This window comes from Sciurus carolinensis, chromosome 10, assembly GCF_902686445.1.
Source record: "Sciurus carolinensis chromosome 10, mSciCar1.2, whole genome shotgun sequence".
Classification (NCBI taxonomy): domain Eukaryota; kingdom Metazoa; phylum Chordata; class Mammalia; order Rodentia; family Sciuridae; genus Sciurus; species Sciurus carolinensis.
Genome location: NC_062222.1, coordinates 134,654,710 through 134,681,921, shown reverse-complemented (window position 1 = coordinate 134,681,921; position 27,212 = coordinate 134,654,710). Strand labels below are relative to the sequence as shown.

The 27,212-nt window shown below is 54.5% G+C and overlaps 1 protein-coding gene across 2 annotated transcripts in view; it reads right to left on the bottom strand.

Annotated features, from left to right (window-relative positions):
* Window positions 1-27,212, bottom strand: part of Slc2a9 (solute carrier family 2 member 9) — a 163,199-nt gene that overhangs the window by 40,820 nt on the left and 95,167 nt on the right. For both annotated transcript variants that reach the window (XM_047567065.1, XM_047567064.1), the window contains 4 exons: window positions 18,829-19,016; window positions 14,800-14,910; window positions 9,701-9,802; window positions 8,127-8,202 (listed from right to left, as the gene is read on the bottom strand). In XM_047567065.1, coding sequence (XP_047423021.1) covers window positions 8,127-8,202; window positions 9,701-9,802; window positions 14,800-14,910; window positions 18,829-19,016 — 477 coding nt within the window. The remainder of the gene's footprint in view (window positions 1-8,126; window positions 8,203-9,700; window positions 9,803-14,799; window positions 14,911-18,828; window positions 19,017-27,212) is intronic.

The following is a 27,212-nucleotide window of genomic DNA, read 5'->3' as shown; positions in this document are numbered from 1 at the left end:
TATTGAGGCTTTGAAAGGTCCCCCAGGTGATGGAGCCATTTTTGAGCAATGCAGCTCTGGCCTAAGTGCTTTCATTTGTGGCTCCATTGATATTAACTTCATTTTATATTTGGAGAGTTTGATTGGCTACTTCTGCTGCCTGATATTCCTCTTTGTCTCCCTCAAACATTACCTCACTCTCACTACTTCTGAATGTCAGAATCAAGGGACTATAGAATAAATTGGCAAACTTTTTTTCTGTAAAGGTAGATAATCTTCTGTAAAAGAGATACTGCATTAGACTTTTTAGGCCACAAGTGGTCACCAACATATATTCTTTTTTTTTTCTTTTTTCTTTTGCCTTTGAGACATAAAAGTCAATTTTTTTTTGCTCATGGGTCATGCAAAATAGGCCATGGGCTAGAGCTCATCTGGTTTGGGTGGTAGTGAGTTCCCCATCAACAGGAGCAATCGAGCCATAACTGGACAAATTCATGGCCAGGAAACCATAGCTGGAACTTAAGCTTCTAATGAATGACTGGACTAGAATATCTTCAGATCTTTTCCAAACTTGAGACATTTGAATTCTAAGTTAATCCAGACCCCCAAATGCTTCCTCATTTTCTGGGTGACCTGTAACTTCCTCTCCAGTTCTGATGTCATTCTGTTGCTCTGTTCTGCCTCTGTTTGTTTTGAAGCTTAGCATGTGTGAGCACAGCCATCTGTTCACATGAGGGGCTGTGATATAGGGTCTGATTTAAGAGACAAAGGCTGAGGCTGCCTCTGGCTTCAGCATTGAGACGACACGCAAAGCAGCAGTGGCTGACGACCATGCCGACCAAAATGTTTTAAATTCACAACCAGCATGAAAAAACAAGGGAGCAAATCACCCCAAGCAAACCAAGATGTGCCAACAATAGAATCCAATGACACCACAGTGGAAGAAATGTCAGAGAAGGAATTTAGAATGTACATAGTTAAACTGGTCTGTGGGGTAAAGGATGATGTAAGGAGTGAAATCAGAGGTAAAATTCAGGAGGTAAAAGATCACTTCAATAAAGAGATAGAGATTCTGAAAAGAAGCCAAGCAGAAATCCTCAAGATGAAGGAATCAATAAATCAAATTAAAAACTTAATGGAAAGCATCACCAACAGACCAGAACACATGGAATACAGAACCCCAGGCAATGAAGACAAAATATATAATCTTGAAAATAAAGTTGACCACACAGAGAAGATGTTAAAAAACCACAAATAGAAATTTCAAGAATTATGGGATAACATGAAAAGGCCAAATTTAAGATATATAAGGACAAATGAAGGTGCAGAGATATAAACCAAAGGAATGTACAAATTTTTCAATGAAATAATATCAGAAAATTTTCCAAATCTAAAAAATGAAATGGAAAATCAAATGCAAGAGACTTATAGGACCTCAGATGTACAAAATTACAACAGACCCACACCAAGGCACATTATAATGAAAATGCCCAGCACACAGAATAAGGATGAACTTTTAAAGCATGCTAGGGGAAAACAAAGGGTCTCATAGAGAGGAAAACCAATCCAGATCTTGGTTGATCTTCAACCCAAACCCTCAAAGCCAGGAGGTCTTTGAATAATAAATACCAAAGTCAGAAAGAAAATGGATGCCAGCCAAGAATACTATACTCAGTGAAATTAAGATTCAGATTTGAAGATGAAATAAAAGCCTTCCATGACAAACAAAAGTTAAAAGAATTCACAACTAGAAAGCCTGCGCTACAGAATGTTCTCTACAAAATATTCTATGAAGATGAAATTTTAAAAAAGTGAAAACCAGCAACAGGAGGAACTACACAAAAGGAATAGCCAATCAAAGGAGAAACTAATTGAAATTAAAAACCAGAAATAAACCAAAATGACCAGGAATACAAAGCATATCTCGATAATAATTCTGCAAGTAAGTGACTTAAACTCATCAATCAAAAGACATAGACTGTGAACATTCCTGATAGTTTTAATCAGAAAATTGACAGTTTTGATTATAATGAACAAATATTACAAACTGTCACTCATCAATATCATACACATCTAAATCTTCTAGAAACTGTAATATGTAAAATAAGCCAAGCGATGTATTGCTACACGTTACAACTAGATTGCTTTCTAAACTATTCGTGTGTTTTTCCCCACATTTATTTATTGGAGAACTATTTTTGTACATAATGATGGGATTTGTTTTTACATATTCATACATGCACACAGCATGATGATATCACTCCCTAACTCTTCTCCCCTCCTTCCCCACCTCTCACCTCCTGGTCCCTTTATTAGTAGATAAACTTTATAAAAGTATTATGTTCTTTTGAAACAATAAATATTTATAATTTTTCAGAAATCTTATAAAGTATAATAATAGAGATTAGTTTACATTTTTATAGAATTGTTTTAGTATTAATATTTGTAATAGTAAAATTGTTTTTAAGAACTGTATTTATGGTTTTGTTGCTAAATTTAACGTGGGACTTGAATTTCATATACAGTCTTTGGGAATAAAAGAAAAGACAGACTGGCAGATTGAACTAAAAAACAAAAAGGTACACTCATACATTGTTGGTCGGAATGCAAATGTTGGTGCACCTGCTCTGGAAAGCTGTATGGAGATTCCTCAGAAAACTTGGAAAGGACTCACCATTTGACCCAGCTATCCCACTCCTCAATTTATATCCTAAATCAGCATATTATGGTGACACAGTCACATCAATGTATATAGCAGCTCAATTCACAATAACTAAGCTATGGAACCTACCTAGGTGCCCTTCAACAGATGAATGGATAAAGAAAATGTGTTTATATATATATATATATATATATATATATATATATATATATATAAAAATATATATGTGATGGAATATTACTCAGCTTTAAAGAAGAATGAAATTATGGCATTTGCAGGTAAATGGATGGAATTGGAGAATATCATGCTAAGTGAAATAAGCCAAATCCCAAAAACCAAAGGCCGAATGTTTTCTCTGATATGGGGATGTTAATTCACAATAAGGAGAGTGCTAGGGAACAGAAGTACTTTGGATTAGACAGAGGGGAGTAAAGGGAGGGCCGGGGGTATGGGTGGGAAGGACTGTGGGGTGAATTGAACGTTATTGCCATATGTGTATATGTGATTGCCCAACTGGTGTGATTCTACATCATGTACAACCAGAAAAATGAGAAATTTTACTGCATTTATGTATGACATGTCAAAGTGCATCCTACTGTCATGTGTAACTAATTCGAACAAATAAAAAAATAATCACCAACACTTAAAAATGAAAAAATGGGCACCTACAATGATATCCTTACAGCTCTATCTGAACCACTTTTCATGGGGAGACGCTCAGATGGCAATCAAAAGGGACAGAAGATACTGGATGGGATTCCCCAAGCGTTCCTTCTCGTCACACTTATCCTTGCCTCCCATCTTCCCTTGAGGACATAACAAAGTCAATTCACGATATTCAAAAACTGCTTAAAATTCACCTCCACCCAAGGAGAACTGATACAAATGGCGCAATTGTGTCTTTCCACCTGGACTCAAACAGGACTGACTGACTTACATTATCAGAGAGACCGCATCCTAGAAAGACAAAAACGGAAGCTTCCTCGTCTTACCCAGAATTCTCCGTGTAGCCGGACTCCCTCTGTGTAGATTTTAACCTTGCAAGTCCATCTCAAAACGGATCTCACTCTGCTCATTTTCCCCCACAAACAGCTAATGAGCCTCAACCAGGAGCATGCATGAGTCGAGTTGGAAGGTCCTGATCCACAGGGTGAAGGTTCGAGTCCAGCCTTGCTTCTTAGGGGAAAACTGGGGGATCTAAGTTTTGCTTTTTCATCTATAAAATGGGAACAACATTAGTTTGGGAAGGAAGGTCTAGCCTTTTATCTGCAACCCATTTTCTATTTCCTGACACAGGGACAGAGGAACCAAGGGGAAACAATGGCCTGGTCCCTTCTTCTGTAAACTTCATGGTGGAGAAGAGCCACTGGGCAACACCAGCCATGCGGTCATCGTGTGTGAGACGAGAAGAGGAACCGCACCATGTAGTGACACCCTGACGCCTTTCAGGCCTGTTCCAGAGACCTGAGTCGACACCAGCCAGAGTGCACCCTAAGGTGGCCAGGAGGCCTGGGGCTGTCTCCATAGCTTCCCACTCCCCTCTCTTTTGACAACCTGCATCTTGTGACTTCTAATGAAGTTTGATTCTGGGTAAGATCTCGGGTTCTGGGGGTTTCCAGTCAACTCTGTGCTATCTTACATTCACACAGGAGTCTTTTTTTTTAAAAGAATTAAAGCACTTAGAACAGAGCCTGGTATACAGTAAGTGCTTAGTAAATGTCAGCTGTTATTAGCAGACCTCAGGGTACGGCTGCAGCTTGGATATGGTTAGTCCCCCTAAGGTTCATGTGCTGTTGGCCTGGTTTCCATGTAACAGTATCAAAAGGCGGTGGGACCTTGAAGGGGTGGGGGTGAGTGCGTGTGAGTGGGACTGGATGGGCCTTGGCAGGGATTAATGCTGGGCTTGAGAAGTGGGTTAGGTCTGCCGGGCTGGATTAGTCCCATGAGAGTGAAAGCCAGTTTTGTAGAAGTGAACCTGGCCCCTCCCCATTGCTTGCGTCCTCCCTCACCATATGAGCTCTCTCCCGTCTGCTCCCACCATGTGATGCCTACTACCATGTTGCAAGGCAGACAGGGGGTCCTCACCAGACACTGGCACCATGCTGTTTGGACTTTCTAGCTACCATAATTACAAGCCATATAAAACTCTTTTCTTGATAAGTTACCCAGCCTCAGGTATTTTGTAATAGCAACACACAACAGATTAAGAAGGGAGAGGATATGGGTATAGGAAGGATAGTAGCATGAATCACACATTATTTCCCTGTGTACATATATAACGATATGACTGGTGGGATTCTACATCATGTCTAATCAGAAGAATGAGAAATTATACTTCATTATATATGATATATCAAATTACATTTACTGCCATGTATAACTAATTAAAACAAATTTTAAAAGAGACAGGAGGAGATGTGAACATGTGATGGAAAGCTCAGGGCAGGGCATTGTTGCAAATTCCTTTGCTTTGTAGGGGAATGAAGGGAATACAGACGTCTAAAGATCTGGGTTCAAATCCTATGTCCAACACTTCTAGCTGCTTCATGTCAGGGAAGCCATGCAGCCTCTCTGGACTTCAGAGAGTGGTTGATCCTAATTTGCAAGACTCTCGTGCCGTCCAGGGGTGATGGTGCAAGGCAGCCGGGGCAGCGTGTGGGCTAAAGTCAGTGCTCAGGGAAGCTCGGTGCTGATGCTGTGTGAGTGGGAACCCAGCAAGCATGGCCAGGACTCGCAGAGGGCAGACGGGGCCGCGCAGACCCACGCCACCGCCTCCAGTGTGGGCACTCACTCCGTGGGACCCTGTGGGTTCAGCACCGCTGCTGTCCACACTGTACATCTGCCTGCCCCTTCGCTCAGATGCCCTGGTCATAATTAACCCATCCACATGGCTTGCTGAGGACCTTCTAGATCTCAGGCCAGTGCTGAGCTTCTTGGGGAAACTGGTGTTTGCAGCAGAGTCTGCACCGAGGTCCGGTCAGGAGACTCGCTGGAACAGGAGTGGAAGAAGGGGTTCCCTGGGCCGCAGCTTCTAGGAAGCTCTCTGCACAGTCCATTCCTGCTCTGCCTACTGGATGTGGCAGACAATGAGACCCCGGGGCTGGCAGAGCCCTAGCCCAGCAGGAGCCTGGGCCCAGGCCACCCACCTGCCTGGGACAACAGCCGCGGATGGTCATGGGAGTCGGAAATGAATGTCTGCTGTACTAAGCCACCACCCCCCGCACACATGTTTCGTGCTACAGTGACTAATGCATGCTGTTGGAGTGGCTCCGAATCCAGACTACATGTAGCGAGCATCCAAGACGCATTACTCAGAGCATGCTATTGAGGGTTATTTTTCTTGGTCAGTGGCCTTGGGATTGTTTTCAAGTTAGTAAGTTTGGGTTAGAAGTCCTGAGACCATTCACTGGGTTGGCAGTGCAGGAGCTCTTGGGCCCTACGTGGGTAGCGTACTCGCTGTGGGCACCGAGGAGTGGGTGAACGCCTCTGCGATCCTGACGTTAGAACTTTGAACATCTAGTTCTTCTTGCCTCCCTGCCTCCCCCTGCTGTCCCCTCCCCCAACTTGGCTTGAGCTGCAGGCGCTCGAAGGAGCTTGGAGAAATCGATGTGAATGGATCGAAACCTTCTTCCTGTTCTTTCTCTGATAAAGGGTGAGCGCCAGATTGACTAATCCCGACCCTACACGCAATTGGTGTCGTTGTCTTCACATTTTTTTCTGATGCTATTAAACCCCAGCAGCCTCTTCTGAGATTCAGGGATATTGCAGAACCAGGATCTTTTGTCTCTCCTGAAAGCCTTGACTTTGAGACCCCTCTGCCAGGACAGGCTCTGCCACTCACCTGCTCACAGCTGCACACGGCCGCTTCCCAGCCGTCCCTCCGTTATTTCATTCCTTCTTCAAAAGGCATTTGTGCAGCACTTACTCTGTGCTGGGCACAGTTCTAAGTACTCAGGACAAGCTTGTGAGCCCAGACAAGGTCCCCTCATGGACCTTATTTTCTATTTGGGGGGAAACACTAAACCAGCCATCAGCAGACTGCAACCCAAGGCCAAACCTGGCCCACTGTCCACGTCTGTAAATAAAGTTTTATCAGAACACGACCACGCCATCCATTCATCTGCTCATCCCTGAGGCTGTGCTCACACTACCGAGGTGGAGACGAGCAGGGGCAAGAGAACGTATGGCTGAAAAGCAAACAAGCACTCACTCTCTGGCCCTTGACACAGAAGAGATGGACTGTCCCTGCGTTAAACAAACCAGCATGCCAGAACAGACGTGCCAGCGGAAAGGAAGCAAAAGAAACGCAGAGGCCGAGAGTGCGTGCGTGGTGCTGGTGTTCAGGTGAGTGGTGGGACAGGCCCACCAAGCAGGTGCATCTCGGATGGGGCTCTCACACCAGCCCAAGCCCTCGAGAGCAGAGGGTGCCTTTGCTCCCAGACAGCACAGGCCACTGGCCGGCACCTCCAGGACCACAGAGGTAGTGTTGGCCCAGCTGCTGAAGCAGACGCTGTGGTGCTCAGCGCATCCACTCCCGAGTCCACAGTGAACCACGGCACGTGCCGCTGCGCATCCAGCTGCCGATTCTCTGCCCCACCTGGGAAGGGCTGCTACTCCCTCAGCCGTGCTGAGGGAGCAGCATGGATGTGCGTGTGTGCCTGTGCCTGATGCCTGCCCCACCATGGCATCACCCGCTCTGCCACCTCGTTATGCCACCCAATGTCCTGGATGAGGACAAATGCTTTTGGTCCATCACCAATGGAACGTGAGGACCATGAAAATCAGCAACACAAAGGAGAGACAAGTTCAATTCCACTGGTTTTGATAGAAACTTGGTCTTTCCGCCAACATAGAAATAAAAGCAAAGAGCCAAGAACATCATCTCCTAGAGAGAGCTCACAGCCATGTCAGACCCTGTCCTGAGCCACCCTCTCGGTCCCACCTTGACCGCTGCTGGAGGCCCCTGCTGGACAAAGACACAGGGCCAAGGAGGGGCAGAGTCCTTAGTGTCATTCTGTTTTATAGACAGGCAAACCAAAGCTCAAGAAGAAGAACTTTCCCCATAACCCATGGCTAGAAAATGGCAGCCCTGGGCCAAGCAAGACTCAGGATCCTCCATGCCCCAGGCTCATACGGGTCCCACCTAAGGTGGTGCTCAGGGCCGGGCCTGTGGCCAGGCAGCTCCCTCAGCTGCTCACTCCTGCAAGTCACCTTCTGCCTCTGCCCTCTCTAGAACCGCCAGTGTCCTCGATGAGTTAGCACACACCTAGCTCCCAGCGGACGGTAGCACGCGGCAGGCTTTGGTCCAGTGAGACACCTCACTGTTCTCTTCCACACTAGCCATGACTTCTGTGAGGGCAGAGTGCACCTCGATGGCCTTCGATTCATCACAAACCTGCCCTGGGTCCAACCCATGTGTGAGGAGAGCCCCCAGCTTGTTGGAGTCATGAGGCCCTGGGCCAGGTGTGAGGGGGAGGGGCCTTACCTGGCCCGCTGCAGAAGGAGGCGATGGCTGCCAGGATGCAGGTGATGCTCAGGTACGGGATCCAGGGGGCATGGTCCTGCAGGAGGACAGCCATGCAGGCTGGTGAGTAGGCCGCGTGGACCTGGCTCCCGCCTCCACCCCATTAGTGCATCTGCATGACCGTCATTGGGCCACTTTGTGTCCCATGTTCAACATCCATGACATGGAGAAAATAACCACTCGGTACATCTCATCCCGGTTCCCAGACCTCGAGGAGTGACAAGATGGCGCCTGCAGAGCCGAGTGGGCTTGGTGCACGGGGAGTGAAGAAATGGACAGCTCGCACTGACCAGGGCTCTGCCTCCAGCAGGCACCAGGAGGGCTTCTGCGGTCATGCTCACTCTCAAACCGTCCCTCCTGGCCGCCCTCTCAGTACGTAGCGCACGCTGGGCCCTGCCAGCCTGTGCGGTAGGAGGGGAGCTCATTCACGCCCTGGAAGACGTCTGGAGGGGCCGCCACTCGTCGGCTCGGGAGGGGCCCTGGAGGCCAGGTGGGAAGCAAGGCCTGGAGGGGCGTGCGCTGCAGCCCTGAGCACCTGACACGGCGGCAGGAAGACCCTGCCCAGCATCTTGCCCGTCAGACTTTGCAGAACCTCTGAGGCCCAAGGAGCCTGTCCGGCCACCCTCACTGAGGACACCCTCCCATCTGGACACGGGAGGGGACCAAACCTGCCTGAAGTCCCCTCCTCCTGCTGCTCAGCTTGCTCCCCTGCCCCTCCTCTCTGCAGGCCTGGGACCCGCCATGCTTCAACTGCCTCTTCTAGACACGTGGGGACATTAAGACGTCTGGCCAGTGATCAACATGAACCACTTTCAATATTGAGATTCATTCTAGAAAAATGCCAAGATACGCTGCTTGCTGCCAACTTAGTGTTGAGACCGGTTTAGGCACCAGGTAAGTGCCGGGTCACCGTGGGCTGCCCTGAGCAGTGCAGGGGACTGTGGGGCTTGAACCCAAGGCCAGGGATCCGTTTCCAGCTCTGCTGTCATCCAGCTGAGGAGCTTGGGCAGCTGATGCATCTACACGCACCCTGGGATTCCTCTCTCCAAAGGAGAAAATGATACACTTGCACGGCTGGAGAGCATCGCGGTCCCTCTCCAAGCAGGCGTTCAACAGGCATGTGTTCTCGTTGTACCTGCAGCATCCCAGGGCACGGGGACAACTGTCGCATCTTAGAGACGGGGCCCTGGGAGGAGCAGGTAGGCTGAGTGGCTTGCCACGTCTCAGGGCGAGCAAGTGGAAAGGCCAGGATTCACACGCAGGTGGTCCAGCTCAGGGCCCCGCTGACCACTCTGGGCTCCTGGGTGGCAGTGGAGCCTCTGGCACCCTGGGCTGGAAGGGGCCTCCTAGGGGGCATCTGTGCCATCTCCTCTAATGGGTAAACGGAGGCTCAGAGGGGACATATCTTGCCCAAGATCACACAGCTCATCAGTGGCCAGTCAGGACCGGTCAGGTCTCTGGTGGACCCAAAGTGATGGAACCAGGAGCCAGCTCCACGCTGTCCCCTGCAAGGTGTGCCGGCTATACCCACTCACCTGCAGCACCAGTGTGACGGTGAGGGCCCCGAAGAAGAGGGCCATCAGCCCAAAGCCCCCGATGAGGAGGGGTCTCCGTCCCAGACGCTCGATGACCAAGCCCTAGTCCAGGTGAGAGAGAGAGAGAGAGAGAGAGAGAGAGTGATCATTCTTACGCCACCTTCAGCAGCAAGAGGAGGGAAACGTGGCCCTGAGAACCAGCCCAGGACCGTGGTTCAAGCCGGCTTTGACCCTGAGACAGCCTGGCCTTTCTCCATGGCCACAGCCAGAGGAGCAAGGCTGTGCATGACAAAAAGGGGAGGGAGAGAAGTCCCCGCACCTGAGTGGGGCAGCAGTGCCCTCTCCTGCTCAGCCTCAGGTGGCCTGCTCTGCTAGAAGGCTGTGGTCCCCACGCCCTTTCCCCCCTGCAGAGCCGGACTGCCACAAAGGCCATCGCTCTGGACCCCCATGGCAAGACTCTCGCAGGGGCGACATCCTAGGGTGGGCACAGGGTGGCAGGGCCAGGGGCAACTTCCTAGGGTGGGCACAGGGTGGCAGGGCCTAGAGAAGGTACTGTCCTTCACACTCCCCCGTCTGGAGGGTCAGTTTCCCGAGGGCCCAGGGCCTTTATCTGTCCCTGGAGAATGAAAACAGCCTCCAACAGGGTGTCTGGAGGGGCGGGTGGGTTAGATGAGACTGCGGGCAGCACGTCCATTGGGTGCCTTCCTCCCACCCCCATTTCACAAAAAGAGAGGAGAATCAGAGAGGTGAAGTGACTCAGCAGATGCCGCACAGCTGGGAAGTGAGAGAGCCAGAAATCGAACCCGGGCTGTCTGTGCACAAATTCATGGATTTGCTCCTTGAGCCATCTGGCTCAGCTCTTTGGAAGAGGGACTAGCTGGCAGAGATGCAGGGAGCTTGTCAGGCAGAGAGGCAAAGGCCGGGAGGCTGGGAGCCCCCTTCACGAGGGCCATCTGGCTTGGACAAGGAGAAGCCAGAGCACGTGAGCCTCCTGCCTGTCAGCTTCTAGTGATGGCCTGAGATGACGGCTGCAGGCCTGTCCCAAAGCCCCGGGGCCGCTCCCCAAGGGCCCTCACTGCAGGGGCTCCGGAGCCTGACTTGGCCTCTTTCCCCACGTCCTGCTCTGAAGTGTGTGTGACGAGAAGAACCTGAGCGAAGGGTGCCCTCCCCGCGCTCAGCAGGGCCTGGGGGAGCAGCACTGAGCGGTGAGTGGCAGCTGACCATCTGAGGGACTTGTCTCTGCAGGCCACTTCGAGACCAGGCCGCCAGGTCGTGGACATATACATGGAGAGAGTGGGAGAGGCTTCCCACAGCTGCGTCCTGAGGGTTCTCTGCCTGTCCTGAATTTGGTGCCTGGTCACCGAGTGCCCACTCATTCTCCCATCGACCTTGCTTCTCCCTGCCCTCCAGGCCCCGGAGAGGCCCCGTGTGGAGAGGCCGCCTCCTCAGGCCCAGGTCAATCAGCGCTTCTGGGATGATGGCGGAAACTCCAGATGGGGAACTGCTCAGCCTGGGACGTGAGTTCTCAGGTCTCGTTCTGGTGGACGCAGCCCCAGCCTACAGGGAGCCTCTGGCGGCCACCATGTCCCCCAGGGAGTGTGGGGTGGTGGTCAGGGGAGAAGGTGGCTCTGCTTTTTCCTGATGTGGTGCCGAATTTCTGCTAAGTTCCTGTGATCTCTGCTCGGTAACCTGGACACTAGCTGTAATATTTCAGTGGATGTGTTTGCAGGGGTTGGGGGTGGGGTTCCTGAGAGTGTGTGGTCCATAAAAATGCCAGTTTTTTATCAATGACAAAAGGGATGTCCTCAGAGTAGGACACCTGCACTCTGTCCTGAGGACAGTGTTAGGGTGCATAACACCAGATACAGAACCAGCTCTTCTCCAAGCATCCCAATTGCCCTCTCCGCCTCCACCTCTCTCCCCTTGCCTATCTTTATTTATGTATTTTATGGCAGCCAGAGGGTCCTTTTAAAACGTGATTTGAGCTGGGCAAGCTGTAATCCTAGCACCTGGGGAGGCTGAGGCAGGAGGATCACAAGTGTGAGGCCAGCCTGGGTAACTGAAGGCCTTGACTTTGAAGTGGTGGGATTTGCTGGGAAGCAGGTGGACTGCTGGTAGGATTTACCACCTTCAGTCCTGAGCACAGCCCTGTCTGGACCTTTGCGAACACCTCCTGCCATGAGGAGAAGGACTCACGCTGAACCCCACCCGCCGGACCAGTAAAGCACCGCGCCTGTGCTTCTCAGCAGAACCAGCCTCCGCCCCATGTGGCCGCAGAGCTCAGCCTCCTGTGACCTGTGGGACACTGGCTGGACGTCCACCACTCAGAAGAGCAATGCTGCGCCAGGAGACTCCATCCGGGCCAGCAGCGGTCCTGCTGGCGGTTAGTGCAGCTGCGGAGCTGCTGAGTGCCAGCCTCCGCCGCAAGGGCCGGGGATGGGATGCATGGACCGTCTTCTCTTCAGTCTCACCAGGCCTCAGAGCCAGGGCATTAAACTGTCAAAATCTCAGTAAGAATGAAAAACAAAAAAGGGAAGTAATAGATCTTAGGGAACAAGGCCACGCACACTTTGAAAAGATCAAGGGATCTGCTGGCTGCTGCCTCTCAGGGAGGAGGGGTGACCTTCGCACTCTGGGAGCTTTGTTTCCATGGCAACTGGAGGGCATTGTGTTCAGCTCCTATTCTGCGGTGACCACTTACCACAGACTGATTACCCTGGGACAACCCACCGGTAACATTACCGTGTGAGCAGGTCCCTCTGGAGATCTGCCTCCAGCCCTCCCCCAGCTCCGAGAGGTCCCCGCGTCCCTCGGCTCCTGAGGTCTTCAAAGGCAGCCGTGGCGTTGGTCCTGCCTCGGCCTCCTCTGTCTTGACCCTCCTGTTCTCTCTCTCTTAGAATCCCGCCCTAACCTTGAGCCCAGCAGATAGCCCAGGACCACCTCCCTATCTGGAGACCTGTAACTTGGCCACATTTGCAAGTTCCTTTCTGCCACGCAAGGGGACATCGTCGCAGCTCCCTGGAAGCAGGTTGTGTTCATCTTTGGAAGCCAAGATTTAGCCTACCACACAGATGGCCATGGTTAGGCACGTTTTACAAATGAGCAAATGAAGTCAGAGATGCCGGGCGGTTTCCCAAGGCCGCTCAGCTGGCAAATGGAGGATTGTGATTTAACTCAGAGTTGCTCAGCACGAGTGTCCGTCCCAGAACCCAGCACCCTGCTGCAGGGTCCTACTGGGTGTCAGGGCTAGGGGAAGGAGTCTCCATGGACTGTCCATACCTGGCCTCGCCTCTCCAGGTCCCTTAGCAGCGAGAGGACAGGCAGGCTGCCCCGCACACTCCCCTTCCCTTCGCCTGGGCCCTGCCGCTCAGGTGGCTCAGCTTCCGGGTCTCCTCCTCCAGGAAGCCCTCCCAGAGTCCCTCGCAGGAGAGCTTACTCACTGCTGCACACGCTCATCGTCTGTTTCAGGTCTTACTCTCTAGATCACCCAACCTGAGGGCGGCCCCTGGCCTGTGGAGGGCTCCCAGGGTGACTGTGAAGTGGACGGGTGCCTCAGCAGCAGCTCCACCCCCAGGGCAAGGAGGTTGCTGCCCTTCCTCGGGGTCCACAGAGGTGCCCTTAGAAAGCACGACCTTGTTCCAGCTCGGGTCACATCCGCCTCCACGGGACTGTGGGCTCCTGCAGGCGGTGCCATGGCAACGGCCCTCTGTGACCCCAGCACAGCTTGGCAGCCTGGACTCAGCGGGCATAGGCTGGCGCATGAGCACCATCACAAGCTTCCACGCACCCGAAGACGGAGATCCACCCTGGAGCCTCTTGATGGAGGCACGGGGACCTGAAGGATTCCCTCCAGAGGCGGGGACCGAGCCCGAGCCTCGAAAGCTCCCTCCTTCTCTCCAGGAGGGTGAAGTTGTAGTCCTCCTCCGTGGCACTGCCAAGGAATCCCCACCAAACACCAGCTGCCAATGAGGACGATCTGCGGCCAGAGCGGGGCTGGGAGGAGTGGCTCCCGGAGTCAGGGAGGCCCGGGCTGGACGTGGCACCCGACTCTCGTTTGCTCCTCTTTCAAACGAGGACAATAGCCCTGCTCTCAGGGGTGGCACGCGCATTCCTGAAGTCCATGCGGGGAGGGCAGCGTCTCGCGGGGAGGGGCTGACGAGAATTTGTGACACTTGCAGAAGGTGCCGCCTTGAAATGCTTCCCTCTAACAGCAGAGGGTGAGGTGGCAGCGGAGGGCGCAAACGTCGCTCCTGGGTGTTTTATGAGGTCTGTTTTTTAGAAGTATTGGGGTAGGAAGACCCCGGAAGGACAGGAGCAAAATAAAGCGACGAGCCAGAAATAGGACTGGGAGCCTTTGCCTGTGTGCACCGCACCTACACCAGGTCAGCTCCGCCCGCAGACCAGCGAGGGCCGGAAGCCACGGAAGCTCCCTGGTGGCAGCCCTGTGCTGGTTTAGTCCTCGCTCCTTCCTGGGTACTGTGTGCCTAAAACGCCCGCGTGGACCAAGCCAGCAAGACCCCAGGGACTTGAACAAGCATCAGGAGGGAAACGGGCTCAGAGAGTCACGCACTGTCTCACCTCACGCAGCCAAGGAGGCGCAGAGCTGGAGTAAAACCCAGCTCGTGCTGGTTCCCAAGCCTGGACATCTCCTAGACTCGGAGTGTCCCAGCACCCTGGGTTCACTTAGCACACTGGTGGACAAAGAGCGGGTCCAGCCCTCTGAGCATCATCATCAACGTCGCCTCCCCTGCACAACTATCCACGCTGTGTCCTTCCATCTCTGCTTCCTACACTCCGCACATCTGGGGTGATCAGATGACATGTGACGGTCGTGGAACATTTGAAAGTCAGGGCAAGGGATTGGAGATGCACAGGGACCCTCTGCCCTGATCTCCCAGGGGGCCAGGGCCTCGGCCACAGGAGGTTTGGACTGTGTCACTGTGAGGCCAGGAGTGACCCAGGAGGGAGCGTGCCCCAGAGGGTCCACATCCTGGAGCACAGCATGCCTCCCTCCCAGTCCAGAGGCCCCAGGGAAGGCACGTCCACGCCTTGGATCCCACCTCCCCCCGCAAGCCCGAGAGCAACCCTCCAGGACTTACAGAGAAGACGGCGGCCAGTGTCTCGATGCCGCCCGTGCTCAAGGTGACGTAGGGCGTCTTTTCCTGTGGGATCCCAGCTTTTCCAAAGATGCTGTTAGTGTAGAACCAGATCTGTAGTGTGGGAAAGGAGAGGAGGCGGAAGGTCAGAGAGATCCTAACCTGACTCCCAATCCAAATGCAGGCACAGGGCAGCCCCCGAGCTTCGCTGCTAAATCCAGAGTCTCCCGCTGGAGCTGTGCCATGTGGCCACTCGTCTTTCAGCCTTTGCCCTTGTTTCCCGTTCTTCTTTACTAACAGAACCCATATATCCCTGGGAGTGACATGTGCTAAAAGTTTGTGCTTCCTAGTTTTCCCAGCAGTGAAGTCTGGCCATGAGCTAAAAACAGAGATGTTAGTGGGACTTCCAGGAAGTCTCATTTTATAAAAGGAGCATTTCATCAAATAGGAGGGCTCCTGTTTTTTCCCTTTCTCCTTTCTGCTTTCAGAATGGTGGGGTGATGGCTGGAGCTTCAGCAGCCCTTTCCGATCATTAGGTGACCTCGATGCGGCGCTGCCATTAGCCCCGATGGTGAGAATCAGAAAAGGTCCCGGCTGACGAGACACTTCACTGTCACTCTGTTGGAGAATGAGCATAACAGACCTACAATGGATATAATGTGAATGATGTTCCCAAGATGCGAGTGACATACAACTCGCATGAGTCCGCACAAAGCCTGGCCTTGGGGTGAAAGCCGCCTGCTCAGGTGCTGCAGCAAGACGTCGAGTCAGCCTGCAGCCTCGCTGAGAGGGCGACTCCAATTCATCATCTAGACTCCAGCACTTCTGAGAGGCAGGGGTCGCCTCAGGACAGCAGGCGTGAGGCTTCCTGGACTGGCCGCAGCCGCCTGCTGATCCGCACAGGAGGCGGCTGCCCACACCACTCGGAAGCCCACGCCAGCTCCTGAGGGATGCTCGGAAAGCGTGGTGAGAGGTTTTGGCCAAGTGCCTTGGGTGCTGAGCTCCTGGTGGCAGCCTCACAGTTTAGACGGGCCTTCGGGCAGGTGCAGGCGGAAGGCCAGGTGCCAGGCTGGCTCCAAACACCTGAGGCCGCCCGCGCACCCGGGGCAGATGTCCTGGGCTCTGCTGGGCTCGTCCACAGCCCAAGAGGAGCCTCCGCTCTTGTCTCACATCGGACAAGCTTCGCTGTCCTGCCCCCACCAGGACCACACAGCAGAGCCAGGGTTCTGAAGATGCAGGACGGTCGAGGAGCGGTCTCCCTGACATGCGGGAGGTGCAGCCTGAGCACTCCCCACCCCCAACCCCAGGGCCACCTCCCCGCTCACTCCTGGCAACTGTGCAGACTCTCGTCCTGTTTTTCAGAACCGGAAACTGAGTCCCGGGAAGTTAACAGGATCCGCTTCCTGAGTTCAAGATGGAAGGACTCCCGGGGAAGGGAGGGCGATGCAAGGTGGCCAGGGGGGTCACCGTCACCCTCAGCTGCCACGGCCCCAGTGCCAGGCAGGGCGTTGACGCTGGAGCTGGCCAGAGTCCAGCTCCCGCAGGGGGCAGGCTGCTCAGGAGGAGGGAGGCGGCCTAAGAGAAGCCATTTTAAGTGACGGGTCTAATTTTAGAGAAGGAAACTTGAAAGCTATGGTGAGAGACAGAGAGAAACCATGAGACGCCAAAAAGACTCTAGAAACCAGCGAGCGCCGTTGGATTGGACTCTCGCCCGATTCCCGTGGTGCGGGAAGGCCATGCGCAGCTGGACGCAGGCGCCTCTGAGCGCTGCCACGGTTGCTTGGACGGCGGTTGTCACGGAGGCCTGCTGGGGACGCTTTGCCTGGTGGGGAGCCACTGTATCCAGGGGTCAGGGCCCAGGACGCTGCTGGACATCCTCCCGCCCTGTGATAATGAGGTTCCCGGCCCTGAGGCTACTGAGGCCCACGAGCACTGCCTGTTCCCGGGGCTGGGGTCCCAGAGGCGGCCAGCAGGCCTGGCCCCCTGCGGAGCGCACCAGGCCAGGGGCTGCGCCTGGGTCCTCGGGCCACCCCTGCCCTCAGGGAGCCACAGCTTCTTTGTCTAGACAACAAGGACGGTGCCACCTGCCCTGCAGGACGGCTGGGAGATGGAACGAGGTGACAAAGGTAGACACCTGGCCGAGTTTACAAACGACCCGCGGGACAGACCAGGCCCGCACACGGATTCTGGTAAAACAAAGGGGTTTGAGCCGGTCCACAGGGCTCGCAGTGTCCATCTGGTCACTCCCTTCCTTGGTCCCAGGTTTGGACTAGAGGGCAGCAGGGGCAGGCAGAGCCCGGGCCCACGTGGGCACAGTCCAGCTGGGAGGTTGGCGTTGGTCACTCACTCCACAGCCGAACACAAATGCAAAAGGAGGGACGTTCTTCGTGGCTGCGGGGGGTGAGCTGCAGGCAGCCTGAGTGACGTGTGGGGATTCTCTGAGGGGTTCTCGACGGCCCTTTCTGCTAGGGTTTAAGCCCCCAGACCTTGGGGCCAGGAAGTCTAAGCTCCCCTTCGTACTGCTCCTAGCTGTGTGACTTTGGAAAAGCATCTCAGTGTCTCTGTGCCTAACACTGGGGATTAACTCACAGGGCTGTGTTGGTGGCTCCTGGTCCATGCTAAGTGCTAAATATATGTGCACATGTGGCTGAGGGGACCGAGCCAGGGAGGGCAAGCGCTTAGTGGGGTTCTCAGGGCAGGCTCGTGGTCACACGGGGGCAGGAAGCCAGGTCTCTGCCTCCTGGTCCAGAGCTCTTTGCTCGGGGTCTATACAGCACGCCGAGCTGCAGGGAGCAGGGCCTGAAGCCGCCCCTCCCCACTTCTGGGGCGGGCAGAGGGGCTTCCGGTGCGTGTTCCGTGGCGGGGCTGCGTGTCACCCTGGGCACCCTGGCGGAGTCTGCACGGTTGCCGGGGGTGCTAACGGGGATCCCGCCCCCGCCGAGGAGGGAGTTCTGTTTGGAAGTGCGGCTCCCAGTCTGAGGCCTCCTTAGACAGACCACGTGTGCTCTTGACCCCGCGTGGGCTGCAAGAAAACCGCACACCCTCCCGGCTCTGAGCAAGGAGCTAGGCCGGGACCGACCAGTGTGGCTGTGGCCTTGTTGGAGGAGGACACGGGGGGACCTGCCTGCCCACGGTCTCCCTGGGCTTAGGCAGAGCCCTGGGCCCTGGGTGACCTCCCCCGTGACTCGACCAGACCAAGGAAAAGGCAGAAGCAAACAGCAGAGGACCCCACCTGACCTGCTTCCCGACAGACCCGGAGTCCTGGCGCGGGGCGGAGGGCGCTGGGCTCTCTGCTGGCCTTCCTCCCCCCACCCCGGGCAGAACCTGCCTCTCTGCCTCCCATTGGCCCGACACCCGGCGATGCCGCCCCGCTCCCTGTTGGAATGCAGAGCTCTGTTCTCAGGGCCTTTGGAAGGTCGCTGGCAGCCACCCTTGTCCCCAGCTCTGGGCTCAGGCTCAGTCCTCTGCCACCTCCTGGGGGGTCACCACCCCAGAGCAACACAGCGACCCAGAGTCTGCCTCCCTACTTCTCAAATCCAGAAATTCTACCTTCGGGGGACCTTGGAGGGAGAAGAGGTGGCTGCACATGGGGTCTGGATCCTCGTGGGGAGCGCATCAGCACAGGCCCCAAGAAGCTTCTCCGAAAAGCCTGAGGTTTCCTCAGGCCAAAGTCGCAGGTGGGAGGCAGCCCACCAAGACTTACTTGCATTAAAACTATCTCAGCGTCTCCCACTCACACCTGGCTAAGTGCCCCCTCGTTGATAAGTAGGGTTCCAGAATGATTGGCGGCACTTACTGGGGGCTGACTCTAGCCATGCACCTGAGCACTGTGCCCGGAGCATCTCCATCCACATCACTATCCCGCCCCACAGAGGAGGAGACTGGGGTCAGAGGAGCCCTGTGGCTGCTCAGGGGTGCAGTTCGTGGAGGCTGGCAGAGCCGGGATCTGAACCTGGGCGCCCAGAGTGCAGCCCTGGGTCGCCGCCCTCCCTCGGGGTGTGTGCGCGACACCTGGCGGGGCCCAGCACTCACCGCGTTGAGGCCACAGAGCTGGTAGCAGGCCATGGTGACTACCACGGTGATGACCTGCCAGCGGAGGAAGGGGGCCCTCAGCAGCTCCAGGACGGACAGCCGGTGGACGTTCCTCTGCATGCGGCTCTCGGCCAGGCCCTCCCGCAGCTCTCGGGAGACGTCGGCTTTGCCCAGGAACGTCTGGAAGGCTGTGAACGGGACAGGCACGGCCCAGGGCAGGGGTGGGTGTTCGCCATGCCCGACGCAGGCCCAGGGGCCGGTCCCCCCACCCAGACACACCCTTGTCAGGGGACTTTGAAACCACAGGGCCCAAGTGCTAGTTTAAAACTGGGAAATCAGAGGCCCTGAGAGGCACAGCGCCTTGCCTGGGTCACCCAGCTGGCTGAGAGAACCTGATCTCGTGGTGGCCCCAGGTAGACCTCCCCCCACACCGTGGGGTCCTTTGCGTCCCAGCTGCCTGGCCTGTGACAATCTCATGGCAACAGTCACATCAAATCTGGAGTGGAGCTTCCCTCTGGAAGTGTCTTTCGCTGGACATTCATTGAGCGCCTGCTGTTTGCCTGAGCCTAGGCTCATCCTCATTGAAGGTGTCCAGTGGGGTGGGATCCCCGCTGGGCTGGGACACCCCGGAGGCCACTGCACCCCTGGGAGGAGGACAGGACCTCATGACCTTCAAGGCCACCCCCCTCTGGAAGAGGCTCATGAGCACATGGTCCCAGGATTCCAACCCCCTGGTGTTTAAGCTGTTCCCAGACTGAACACCGCAGACTTCCAGCCCCAGAGAAACTGTCATCGTTTGCCACGTGTGACCGTCCACGGGGGAAGCTCAAGGGCAGGCTGCCTGGCCAGACCCCCGAGGTCACAATCATCAGATGGCATGGACACGTTGAGGGCCTGGATTTAACGGTCACTGCCCAGAGGCTCTGCTCCCTGCAGGGAGAGGTGGCTTCCGCCACACTTCCTGGGGACAGCTCTCTCCAGACGCTCCCGTAGCTGAACCAGCCCAGCCAGCGAACTGGAACCTTCCCTCAAAGCCGGGACCCCCACCACGCACCCAGGGCCTGGATGACTGCGGGGGACAGTGCACTGCGGGACGTGGACGGTGTGCCTGCCTCTGCCCACCAGATGCAGCAGGGCGGCCCCGAGTCCTGGTGAGCAAAAATGTCTCCTGGTTGCCAAGCGTCTCCTGGAGTGGCACACAGCAGTGCTGGTTCAGAGTGACGCTTTCAACACAGCTCCAGGCTCCTGGCTCCTCGCGGGAGGGTCTCCCCGCAGCTGCGTGCCCTCCCTGCCTCCCTCGGTCCTCTCAGCGCAGGGCAGCTCTGCAGGGCCCTGGCCTTTCCCAGTCGCCGAGCAAGCCCCACACGCCTCATTCGTGATTACGCCTCACGCTGACCCTGTAGAGATGTGGCCTGAGGTTCCGCTATCCCACCTGCACCCTGACGGGAAGGGGCTCAGGAATAGCCTTCTGAGAACAGCAGTGAGGCTCAAGTGGAGTCCAGAGGCACCTGAGGGGGTGCCTCAGCGGTCAGGCAGAGTCTTTCCTTCTCTTCTTTTTTCTTCCTTTCTCTTTTCTTTTTCCTTTTTTTCTGTACTGGGAATTGAGCCCACAGGTGCTCTACCACTGAGCCACATCCCCAGTCCTTTTTATTTTTTATTCAGACACAGGGTCTTACCAAGTTGCTCAGGGCCTCACGAGGTTGCTGAAGCTGGCCTTGAACTTGCGATCTTCCTGCCTCAGCCTCCAGAGTTGCTGGGACTACAGGTGTGCTCTACTGTACAGCAAGTGGAGAGTCTTGAATTCTCCTGGAGGCCGGTCGCTGCTGCAGCCTGGAATGTTTGGGAGGGGATGGTTCAGTTTTGTGAGGCTCCGCTGCATGACTGACAATTGCTTCAGGCTCCCCAGAGACAGATCACAGACTCCAGCAAGTTCTAAGGACCATGCACTACTTGGGGAAAAGCGAAGGCCTGTTTAAGGGAGAGTCTGGGCTAATTTGACAGAAATTGTGGCTCCATTCAGTTCGTGCTCAGCACATGTTAACTGAGCACCTACAATGCTCTAGGCACTGTGCCAGTGTAGGAGCCCAAGTAACAAAAGCTATTGCCCCTTCACCGGGCTGCCCTGTTGCAACATTTCCTAAAGTGCTTCCTGTAGGATCCCAATCCCGGGAGAGGATCTGAGTAAATGAGATTCCTTGTTCGAGGAAGTTTGGTTTCACTGTGCACCACATCCTGGTCGTTCACACTTCACATTAGAATGACAAATGTTCTGAATAAGTCCTGCAGCAAAGACGCTTTGTTCCAGCTTCCTAAATGTGTTTGCTGCTAACCTGCAACGTACACCCAGAAATGCTGTTCAAGCTTTATGACTCAGAGGGGGTCAACCCAAGACATCCTGGAAGCCTGGAGGAAGGGTCCCATGGGAGCTCCCAGCAGAGAAAGCTAATATCAGGTTGCTTCCCATCTTTGTCTTGCAGAAGGCGCCTGGAGAAGCCAGAATAATGGGGCAGAATCACGACACCCCCAAAGTCCACGCCCCAACCCTGCAATCGGCAAGCATGTCACCTTCTGTGGCTAAAGGGACTTGCGGATGTGATTAAGGTAGAGATCTTGAGGTGGGAGATTGTCCTGGATTCCCAGTGGCCTGATACAGTCACATGCGCCCTGAGTAGAGGCACACAGGAGGTCAGAGTGCGAGGACAAGAGGTGACCCTGGAGGCTGAGGCCGGAGGTGCACTTTGAAGATAGAGAGGGACCAGAAGCCAAGGAATGCAGCGGCCTCTGGGAGGCAGGAAAGGCAGGGGGAGGACTCCCCCAGAGCTTCCAGAAGAGCCCACCTGGTGACGCCTCGAGATTGGTTCCGTAGGATCTGTTCTGGATTTCTGAACTCTGGAAACTCAATTTGTGTGCCTTTAAGCCCCTAATTTTGTGGAACTCTGAGCAGCAGCCACAGGAAGCTGAGCCAGCAGCTGGTGACAGCAGCAGGGCACCCCCTCGCCCCTCGCTGCCGCCCCCTCCCCCCAGGGTGGGAAGAGCCCCCTTCTCCCGCTTGAGTGCTCACAGTGGAGTGTGCAGTCACCGTGTCTCTAGGACATCGTCACTGCCACGTGGGTGAGGTAGCAGAGCCCCAGCCCAGAGCCCAGCCCTGCACAGGCAACACCCAGACTGTCCCCTCTTAGGGGTCAGTAGCCCCGTCGGGAGACCGGCAGGCACCATGGAGGCCATCACGAGGCATGCGACCTTGGCTCAGACTTGTCACTCTGGGCGCTCCAGGTGCCTTTCCTATTTAACTCTCCTGTCACCCCCGGAGGTGGACATGGTTCGTCTCCCCGTTCTGCAGGTGCTCTTGAAGCCCCTGCCAATGTCCCGCGGGGGCCCTGAGCTGTGTTAGACTGGCTGCTGCGGCACTCGCCAGGGCCGGGGGCTAGGCAGCGGGCGCTCCTTTCTCCAGTCTGGAGCCTGGAAGTCTGGGACCAGGGTCTCAGCAGACTCGTTCCCTGGAAAGCCATCTCCTTCCTTCCTGGGTGGCGGAGAGCTGCCTTCCCACTGTCCTCACAGGCCAGAGAGCAGAGGAAGAGGGAGTTCTTGTCTTTTTCTCATATAAGGGCACGGATCCCATCCTGGGCCACCGTAACCACCTCCTAAGGTCTCACCTCCAAATGTCACTACGCTGGGGGCTGCAGCTTCAGTGTGGGAATTTGAGGGGTTCGCACACCTCTGGTCTGTGCGAGGAACCAGGAGCAGGCCTTCCAGGCCCGGAAACGCAGCCCCTCCCTCCGGCTGCCCTCCCCCCGGCTGCTCTTGGCTCCCCTTGCTCTGGAGGCCATTCCGCACCCAGAGGTTCTGAAAGCCGGGAAGCATCCTGGGCTGGAGTGGCGCAGCCCTGCCCGTTGAGCACTATGGTGCTGGATGCAGGGGCTGCAGGAGCCTCAGGACCCTCCCCTGCAGGGCTGCTAGCTTATTCCATGAGGGGAATCGTCTGTGTGGTCAGTTGGCAGTGGATTTCCTCAGAGCCCGGAAGCACGACAAGGAGTTAGCGCTGGCCTTCCTTCACCCTGGCCTGTGACGGGTGCGTCCCCTTCCTGCCAGTCTTCAGACCAAGACCAGGAGCTGCCTCCGGAACAGGGAGCTCACAGAGGGGCGGGAAACTACACAGTGGGGTGCAGGAAGTAAGTGGCAGCCACCTCTAGTGACTCCGTCGTCCCTAGTCCCACAGCTCAGGGTGGCTGCTTGAACTCCTCAAGCCCTGGGGCTTACTCAGGGCCTGGCATCCAGCAGGTGCTCAAACCATGTTGGATGGAGGCAGCCGAGCCCTCCTCATACTAGCTGCTGTTCAGTCTGGAGGAGAAGCCTGGGTGCGGGTGGATGACCCTTGCTGCCCTTGGCTGTAAGGACAGAGCCAGGACCCGGGCAGGGGGTGAAGGTGGCATGGGCTCAGCATATGGAAGGACTGCCTGGCTCAGGCCCAGCGAGTCCTCCGTCTCTGCGAGAGCACAAGGAGCTTGTGACCACCGGTGCACTTGCCGTGAACCAGGCATTGAACTGGGAGATAGATGGATGCAGGGTCTTTAAGGCAAGCCCGGCCCCACAAGCAGGCAGGCTCCAAGGATGGAGGGGAGGCCATGGCTTCTGCCGGGTGGGAGGAGATGGAACAGACACCTTAGATTCTAACCGGTGTCCTTGGGAAGAGAGCAAATGACCTTGCAGCCTGCGGTCTCTGAGCTCATCTTGAAAAGGCATCGGTTTGTGGGGAATGGTGCCCCCCCGAGTTCATTCCCGCGACTCTGCGAATCTTTCAATAAAAGTTCATCTGAGGACTCCCAGCACATGCTCCCCTCCTCTCTCCAGCGTGAAAGTAAGAAGCCTTCTCCTGGCTCACACCTCGTTCACATTCCTAGCCACATTCTAGTCACTAGCTCCAAAGAACATAAAAAGGAAGGAAATTTGCATTTCCCAACTGGAAAGAACCGCCCCTCCCCCGCCCCAGGGCAGCACAGTCACCTCCAACCCAGGGCTGGGAGAGGAAACTGGCAAGTGGTCAGGTCTGGCACCTGCTCCGGACTCAGGGTAGTGGGCAAGAGCCATGAGCAGGGCCAGGAGCCCGATTTCTATCATCATCTATTGTGTGCCAGGCTCAGGGTCAGGTGTCCCATAGACGTCCTGGGGACTCCATCAGCCCTCTCCTGAGCTTCAGGGAGGTTAGCTATCGCACTGCAGATCACCCAGGTAGATGCCAGGGTCAAAGCCCACAGCTGTCTGATCTCTCTTTCCGTACACCTCAAAAGAAAGATGAAAAGAAACTGCAGATCAGAGGAGCTGCAGAACCAAGTTCAGTTCATTTCCATCAACCTGAAGCTTCTGAGGGCTCACTGTGCACCCAGGGACAGGTGCCAAGTCTGCTGCACTCAGGAAAGAGCGAGGTGGCTCCCTGCCCACAGGTAGCTAGTGAAAGATGAGGACAACCACTTCCCCTTGAGGCACACCATGCTGGATGCAGGGATGCCGCAGCCTCTTCACACCCCGCCATGTCAGGAACGCCATTGCCATTTAACAGATGGAGAAACCAAGGCATGGAGGGACAGAGTCCCCCGGAGGGCTAGCACTTCCACTCTTGCACTCTGCACCACAGGGGTGGTGCATGCCTGGCTCAGGGGCTTGCATCGGTGGGAGGTGGTCACAGCAGATGATCTTCTCAGTACACATCCTGCATGCAAGCGTTAGGTCCACCATACCACGCACCCAAATCCTCCATCCTCAGCAGGCTCTTCAGAGGTCTGCAGGCGATCTGTCTTTGCAGTGATCGCTTTTGCATGCAATGAGATTACCGACTGCATTAATGTAGGCACTATTAGCGGCATTAGTATCTCCGTAGTGGTGGTTTTTAAATGGGCAGAATAAGCCGGGTGCTTGTTTTTAATCCCAGAGACTGGGGAGGCTGAGGCAGGAGGATTGCAAGTTTAAGGCCAGTCCTGGCAACTTAGAAAGGACTTAAATAATTTAGTGAGACCCTGTCTCAAAATAAAAACTAAAAAAGGGCTAGGAGTGTGGCTCAATGGTCAAGTGCCCCTGGGTTCAATCCCCAGTACGAATAAATAAATAAATAAATTTTTAAAATGGGCAAAATAGATAAAAGTGATTATAAACGTTCTTACCACCTTTTCTCTAATAAGCCATTGCTATGGCAGCAAGAGGCTAGGGGCAGGGCTATCTCCAGGAATCACCCCTGACAAGCAGGTTACTAAACGCGGTGGGTGTCGTAGAGCTGCAGGGGCTGGAGCAGGCGGCCCCGGGGAAGTTGGCCCACAGCTCTGTCCCTCTGGGGGAGCCCCAGGGTGATGACAAGCCCCGTGGAGCCTGGTCAGGGGGAGGGGCTCAGGGTCCGCCCAGGTACTGACCTGCCCTCCGCCTGGGCTCTCAGGTCCCAGGGGCTGCCTTCCGAAGGCCGAAGAGGCTCCTTAGCATGCGGACCTCAGCCACCTGCCTCCAGTCAACGCGTCTGAACCAACTTTGTCTCCCTTCTTTTTGGGTCACTCCTTGGTAGAGTGCGTTCCAGAGGCCGTGGGTTTGCAGAGCCTGGCTTTGGCGTCAGATGCATCTGTGGCCCCAATGCTTGCAGACGGAGTGACGCTCGATGACTGATGCCAGCCTCTTGAGCTTCTATTGTCTCCTCCACTAATCTCTCAGAGCTGGAGAATGCAGTGACCAAGGAGCTGAGAGACTGTACTGAGCCACAGGTCCTCAGTATGTGACAAGCCCTGTCCTCTCGTTTCCGAGGGCACCGAACCTGTGTTTTGAGTGGCCTAATTGATCTGTTCATTTCTTCAACGCACATTCACTGAGCAGCTATTACATACCGAAAGAGAACTCTCTCTTGCTATGGGCCAGGCTCTACGGGCAATGACCAGACAGACCCCGTTTTAACCTGAGACTCCACGTCATGTTGGAAATGCTTCTCCCTTGGGAACATCCTGCCTCTGTACCCATCAAGAGTTGCTTAGCACAGCATGTTTGGCAACACAGAATGGCAATTCTTAATTGTTCTCTTTTTGGTTTCCATTTTTCTTGGACAATGCCCCCTGTCAGAGAATGATTGTCTAGGCATTAGAAACCATTCTTTAACTTGTACTCAAATAGGATCGTTTTGACCCACTTCCCCTTCTGCTTATGATTCTAGATCTCATGATGTTTGTTTGTAGTTCTGAATCATAGCAATAGCCACTTATGATTAATGTACCGACATGCTTTTCTTTTGGTATAGAAGGTGTACTCTAACCCCTGGAGGGGGTCAAAGGGCAGACTTGCAGCCTGCCCCGCCTCCTCGTCCCGCCAGCTGGTGAATAAAGATGGCTCTGTCTCCTGTTCTAAGATCGACTCGGAGATTTATTGCAAACTCTCCATAACACTCTAGGTTCTAATATCAGTTATTAGTGCATGAGATTTGACTTGATAGAGAGGGCCTCCTTCATATTAATTATCAATTTCAAAGTCTAACTAAAACTGCTTTAAACTGGAGATTTCCTAGCAAGAAGAGCCTATGTCTTTATTGAGCACGTAAACACTTCATTGTCTGGTACCTTCCCTCTCTGCCCACATTAAATCATCCATATCCCTCCCTGCCTAGCCTTCCTGCCACCTTGAGTCCTTGAGAGTCACTGCAAGAAGACACAAAGTGGTAGTGACTCTATCTCTCCATCCATCCATCCATCACCCATCCATCCATCATCCATCCATCCATCCATCCATCCATTCATCCATCCATCATCTATCCATCCATCATCCATTCATCCATCCATCCATCATCCATCCATCCATCTATCCATCCATCCATCATCCATTCATCCATCCATCCAACATCCATCCATCCATCTATCCATCATCCATCTGTGCTTGGCTTTGGTGTGCAAAGCCCCTACCTGGAGAAAGATTTCTCAGGTGCAGAGGTAGAAACTGTCCAAACAACAGATCCCGAGCAATTATCTGAAGCCCTCCTTTAGGAACAGGGCTGCTGCTGGAGCTCTGTCCTGTTTCCCTCGGCTTCTGCCTCTCCTCCTGCTGCAACTTGTACCACAGAGCCTAAGAAGCAGTGAACTTCCCTGAGCTGAGTACGGGCCTTGGTTGTAGGTGTACTCTGGTTGCCTTCATTCATTCACCATATACTTAGTGATCACCTACTGTCTTGGGTGAGTACTAGCTCTGAGTGCTGGGGCCTCAGTGCCAACCAAGCAGAAGTCCCTGCCCCTACCCTCATGGCACTCTTCCTTCCAGTGAGGACAGAAATACTGATCTAGGTAACCTAAATGTACCATTTCAGATCATGGTCAGCGCTAAGAAGAAAAGGCCATCAGGGTGGGTGACGGTGAGAAGAGGGGATGTGATTTGAGCTA